General features: G+C 37.4%; 2 protein-coding genes across 2 annotated transcripts; one reads left to right on the top strand and one right to left on the bottom strand.

The window, feature by feature from the left end:
- Window positions 1-322: 322 nt before the first annotated feature.
- On the top strand, window positions 323-3,791 carry LOC108992495 (protein YIF1B). Its single transcript, XM_018967092.2, has 5 exons — window positions 323-492; window positions 1,003-1,175; window positions 2,531-2,629; window positions 2,728-2,879; window positions 3,216-3,791. Exons 2-5 carry the CDS (start codon window positions 1,005-1,007, stop codon window positions 3,601-3,603), a joined length of 810 nt encoding a protein of 269 aa, XP_018822637.1. The 5' UTR covers window positions 323-492; window positions 1,003-1,004; the 3' UTR covers window positions 3,604-3,791.
- A 164-nt stretch (window positions 3,792-3,955) lies between these two features.
- Window positions 3,956-5,203, bottom strand: LOC108992408 (putative leucine-rich repeat receptor-like serine/threonine-protein kinase At2g24130). The gene has a single exon (XM_018966968.1). It carries the CDS (start codon window positions 5,201-5,203, stop codon window positions 3,956-3,958), a length of 1,248 nt encoding a protein of 415 aa, XP_018822513.1.
- Between the last annotated feature and the right edge of the window lie 522 nt (window positions 5,204-5,725).

Genomic DNA, 5,725 nt, shown 5'->3' with positions numbered 1-5,725 from the left:
GTCAAGCTGGTCTTTGTCTTGCCGAGCTCGGCTCGACTCAAATACTTGAGTCGATATATGTGTATATATATACACATAGATATATGTATATATTTATCAATATATAAATAAATTTTAATTAAGTCGAACTAACGAGTTGACTCGAATCATAACGAGCGAGCTTTAACAAATTTTAATCGAGTCGAGTCGAGTTTGATTAGGTATGTATCATTTATAATTTGAGCGAGTATTTACTTTTAAAAAAGATATTTTTTTTTCACGAGTTAAGTTTAATTCGAATTTAATCGAGTAAATACCGAACGAGCTAATTCATTTCCAGTCCTACGAGCGATTCACGCGCTGTGTTTTTCGCTGTGTCAAATTTATTGCTTCGTTGCTCTCTCCTCTCTCGCTTTTAACTGTGTGCGCCTTTACGCGGACGAACCCAGCCCTCACAGGAATCCCACAGGAGCTCAGATCTGCTAGCCGCAAAACTCGCCAGAATCCCCATCGGTACGCTTTGACATCTCCCTCTCTCTCTCTCTCTCTCTCTCTCTCTCTCTCTCTCTCGGAATATATGTATGCGCTGACGTTCATATATGTACGGATTTAGATTTGCATTTGTTTTCACGTTTTTGCTTATATTTGTGATTTCGGGTCGTAAATCTGTGTGATATTTGGGGGAAACTTCAAGAATCATAGACTTGGTTTGTGTCGGGGAGCCCTTCGTTTCTTGCTTGAATTTAGGGTACATAACTTCAAGTATTATGTTAGGTATTTAATAAACTATCAGAAAGTGGAATAGCTCTCTGTTTGTAACTGCTGGCTTATGTCGGTTTTAGTTTTATGCTTCATTTTATACTCGTGACCCACCATACTGACTGTTAATTGCAGTCCAAAATATTTTGGCGTGAAAGTTAGCAGTAGTAGCCTTCTGGGATTACTCAAGCGTGAGATCTTGCTGCGTTCTTCTTGAGCTGCTCTTTTGGGTGCAATAGTAACCATTTATGTTTTCAATTACAGAAATGTACAACAATGTGGGGACCCAGTCTGGTGTGCCAATACCACCGACAAATTCTCAGCCTAATCCATTTGGAAATGCATTTTATGGAGCCAGTTCGGGGCTTATCAGAGGGGGATTGGGTGCATATGGGGAAAAATTTTTAGGATCGAGCTCTGAATATGTGCAAAGCAACGTAAGTGGCATAAAAGGTTATGACTTAAGAGACCCTTTCTTTTTAAGCTATGATATCCTTTGGGAGAACAGTATGTATGATATCCTTTGTACCGTCGGGTTGGTAGTAATATGCCTGTGCTCCAAGTTTTATTATTTGTTTATCTGTATGATGGATTGGGTGCTAGCACTTTAGAGGAATTGTTAATGCAGCTATCAGAGTTTTCAATTGGACTTCTAGCTTCCTACTATTTTTAAATGAAAATTTACATCTTCTAAAGTGAACTGAAAGCTTATGGCCTGAGGTCCGCACCTTAAGATGTTCCATTTTTATTTTTTTATTATTTTGAGAGTTGCAGAATTGGAAAAATTTGACCTGTCTTTCAAAACTGTTCAATGGAGGGTAGCATGACATTCCATGCAGGCTGGATTGGTTTGATGTGTTTTATTTGGGGTTACAGTGCCGGAGCATTTGTTGGACATAACCAGAGATTCAAAAGAATATAATAATTGTCCATTTTGTTAGTTACTTGTCATACAATAGATGAAAGTTTACAAATGACAGTTTAATTGTAAAAACACTTTTATTGAAATTTACTTGCATGAGAGAAGAAAGGTAGGTTGAAAATTTTGAGCACAATGAGAAGGTAATGGATAAATGCTTTTATTTTTACTGCCTAGAAAGGAAAGCTATCATCTCTTATAGGACAAGATTATATTCTCTTTAGAAATTTATGATACCTTCCTCTTAAAAGTGTGCTAAGATCTATACATCTAAAATGCTACCTAACAAGTACAATATTAACTAAGGCATAATCTTAACTAAATTGGAATTGGTTAGTGGATTTTTTCAGTTAATCAATATTGGTCTCACGTATCATTTTTCCATTTAGTTCCATATGATATCATACACTAATTCACATCCTATTTATGTCTTTCTACCTTGCTATTATCCATGAATTTTAGGCGTTTGTCCATTCATTTTTACTCCAACTTGAAACCAAAAGCATATAAATGTCATATTTTGATTTAAGTTGTGTAAAATATAATTTACTTTATTTACCTGATCCGTGTGATGGGGACGCATTGCACGGGTCCAAAGTTTAACTGGGGAAAAGACATGCGTTTGCATAGTCTCCGGGATTCCTCGTCATAGAAAAAATATAATTTACTCTTCATTTTCTTCTGTACGTTAGGCCCGTATGTGAAAATTATAAATCATTCAGTTAGTCCCTTAAATTTCTGTGTTGTCATATGTAAAACCATATTTTGGTTGCGTTCTTGATAACTGTTTGTCCTTTATATTACCTATAAAAAAGAAAAAAGAAAAAAACTGTTTGTCCTTTATATTGAAATTCTTGCGTTCAAATCCAACAGATAAGCAGGTATTTCTCAGATCCCCAATACTATTTCCAAGTGAATGACCAATATGTATGGAACAAGTTGAAGGTTGTCCTGTTTCCATTCCTGCATAGGGTAAGCACTGTTTACACTGTTTTCTTCCAGTTCACACAATTTTAATTTCAATAGAAGTTAAATCTTTTTTTTTTTCCTGCATATTTTCCTTTCTTTAGGGCCATTGGACACGGATAACTGAGCCAGTAGGGGGCAGACTCTCTTATAAACCTCCAATTTATGATATAAATGCACCGGACCTGTACATTCCATTTATGGCATTTGGTACTTATGTTGTTCTTGCTGGGTTCTCATTGGGTCTTCATGGGAAGTAAGTGACTGATTTCTTCTTTAATATCTATTTATATAGTGTGTGTGTGTGTGTGTATATATATATATACATATGAAGAAAAGGAGATGTGCTATATGCAGCAGTCATATTCTGTATTACCATTAGCTGCCTGAATTTCCTCATGGTCATATTGGAAATTCAATTTAGTGATTCATTTTCTTTTTATGGTTTGGTTATAATTTTGGCATTGCCTTTTTTTCATGTTACAATGTTGAACTAAACTCATTTAATTCTCATACTGTTTCAGCCCTCCATCTTGTCTCCTCTTTTTACTTGGCAGAAACAATATCTCTAAAGATTTTCATTTATTGCCAGGTTTAGCCCAGAAGCTCTGAACTGGTTGTTTATCAAGGGATTGTTGGGGTGGTTTCTGCAAGTCGCACTTCTGAAGGTGACATTGCTTTCATTGGGTAGTGGAGAGGCACCCCTGCTTGATATTGTGGCTTATGCAGGTTATACTTTCACAGGGATGTGTTTGGCTGTCCTTGGGAAGTTGGTGTGGGGATACTCATACTATTTTTTGATGCCTTGGACCTGCCTATGCATGGGTATTTTCTTGGTAAAAACAATGAAGCGAGTGCTCTTTGCGGAGTTGAGGAGTTATGATTCGAGCAAGCACCATTATCTCTTGCTCTTTATTGCTCTGGCTCAACTCCCACTTTTCATCTGGCTTGGCAATATTAGTGTTAATTGGCTTTTGTAAATGCTTTGTTTTATGTAGTTAGAAACGGTTTATGTTTATAGCAGTCTTTAAAATGCTGTAGGCAATTTTCTTGATTTTGTATTGATTTGACTTTGCTTTGCTTATATAAGTTTCAAAAAATTGTAAAAGCATCTTTTCAGTGTATTTTGTGTTTGCAGTGTTATAGGAAATAGAATGTGTTGTTGGAAGCATTCGAATGAGGAAGGAGAATGACACCTAACCAGAAATTCATTTATGAAAAAAAGATGCTCGGATTGTTTCTATATTATATTATTTTATTTATTGAAAGTTAAACGAGCTTTTCTACTCTTCCTGATTGCAGTATTGTTCAATTTTGATCCGAGAAATCTCTTTATGTGCTGCTATTATTGTGCCTCAGGCATTCTGAAATTGTCTTTTGCCCTCCACGGCATAATGGTGTCTGTGTTGGACACCTAAGGCAGTTTCTGGCAAGGCTGCCTGTAATGCTTTGTCCATGACTAATGAACTCTGGCGGAAGCTTTCCTGACAAAAAGTTGTCATCCAAGTACAGGATTCTCCATGGTCGCTTTAGTTTGGCTCCGTATCCTCTTGGTATTGGACCAGAGAATTGATTATGTGCCAGATTAATTGTGGTTAAATTCTGAATTTTAACCAAATTGGCAGGCAGATAACCGTGGAATTGGTTGTTTTGTGCATCAAGCACTTGAAGTTCCGTCTCTTCTGCAGAGAAGTTGACCAACTCTGTTGCAGTAAAGTGATTATTTGAAACATTCAGGTGAACCAGCCTAGGTAATGAAAGAATGTCTCTGCTAATGACCCCTGAAAACCTGTTAGCACTTACATCTAGCCGGATGAGGTCTTTGAGCTTCTTAATTGGAGAGATGTGGCCTGTAAGTATATTATGGTTTATTGAAAGTGTTGTCAATCTCACAGGAAAATATGGCAAGTTTCCATAGAGCTGATTGGAACCAAGATCTAGATAGTTTAGCTGCCACAATCCTGTTAGGTCAGGGATCGTGCCTGTGAGTGTGTTGCTGGACAAACTTAAGTGGGTCACGCTTCGTAATCCAGATATATTGATTGGAATTGAGCCAGAGAGCTTGTTTCCTGAAAGGTCTAGATATTCAAGATTCTTGAGCAAAGTGATTTCATTAGGAATGGTGCCTACGAGGGAATTGGCTGCCAGTGAAAGTTTGGTGAGCTTTCTAAGTTTGGATATGGTTTCGGGTATTGTTCTGCGAATCTTGTTCTTACTAAGGCTGAGAATGGTGAGCTCGGTCAGGTTCCCGATTGATGGTGTTAGAAACCCGTCATATCCAGCGCCATCGAGATCAATTGATATAATCCTGCTAGGAGAATCATCCAGAGGAATGCTACATAAAATTCCAAGAAATTGTTCACCTGCACAGTCGCATGGATCTCCCATGAAGTCCCAAGTATTAAGGTATGATGTCGAGGAGACCGAGTTGGGATCAAATGAATGCTTCAGGGCGCGAAGTACTTGAATATCAGATTCTAGGGTTAATGAATGAATAAGCTTTGGAATAAAACCTAGTACTGAAGTTACAATGATACAATGGAAACAAAGGGGGAAGATGGAAGGCAGGAATCTGGCCATTATTTCAGGTACAGCTGGCTTATTGCTGGATTGTGGTTTCTCAAATGCTTCTTATAGTCAGCCTTGAAACCCCCCAGCATGATGTATGGAATGGCTGCTGAGAACCTGTGAATGGTGGGGAAATAGTTGTTTAGGTAAATTCCATGGTGCCAAGAACGTGGGGTACTTGCATTGGTATATATTTAGAGAAGGTTTGCTTGACGATGGAGGCTGCTTTGGTTTTGATTTTAGCCAATTCAACCTACCCTTCTTTACTTAAAACACAAAGGTGAGTTTTCCCTCGGATCTAGAAGTAGACTCTTATCTTCAACCAAAGTCCCCACTGAAAAGGTGTTCTAAACAGAAACCCAAATGTTGGGGGGTTTATAATTTAAGCTCACAAGATCATCTTCTGAAAATTAAGAATTCTTTTAAGAAAAAGGATAAAAAAAGACTACTTTCCAACTTTCTAAAATTCATAGGGTCATGAAATAAGGATAATTATATTTGAAGGCTTTTATATCACACACTATTTACGTAGTA

The sequence above is a fragment of the Juglans regia genome, chromosome 12 (assembly GCF_001411555.2).
Source record: "Juglans regia cultivar Chandler chromosome 12, Walnut 2.0, whole genome shotgun sequence".
Classification (NCBI taxonomy): domain Eukaryota; kingdom Viridiplantae; phylum Streptophyta; class Magnoliopsida; order Fagales; family Juglandaceae; genus Juglans; species Juglans regia.
This window is presented reverse-complemented; position numbering and strand designations above follow the sequence as displayed.

What these genes read in the sequence shown, in the direction of transcription:
- LOC108992495 (XM_018967092.2), top strand. Translation starts at nt 1,005, where the DNA reads ATGTACAACAATGTGGGGACCCAGTCTGGTGTGCCAATACCACCGACA. An exon ending in CTGAATATGTGCAAAGCAAC is followed by an intron (nt 1,176 to 2,530) that starts GTAAGTGGCATA and finishes CAAATCCAACAG; the next exon opens with ATAAGCAGGTATTTCTCAGA. An exon ending in TGTTTCCATTCCTGCATAGG is followed by an intron (nt 2,630 to 2,727) that starts GTAAGCACTGTT and finishes TCCTTTCTTTAG; the next exon opens with GGCCATTGGACACGGATAAC.
- LOC108992408 (XM_018966968.1), bottom strand. Translation starts at nt 5,203, where the DNA reads ATGGCCAGATTCCTGCCTTCCATCTTCCCCCTTTGTTTCCATTGTATC.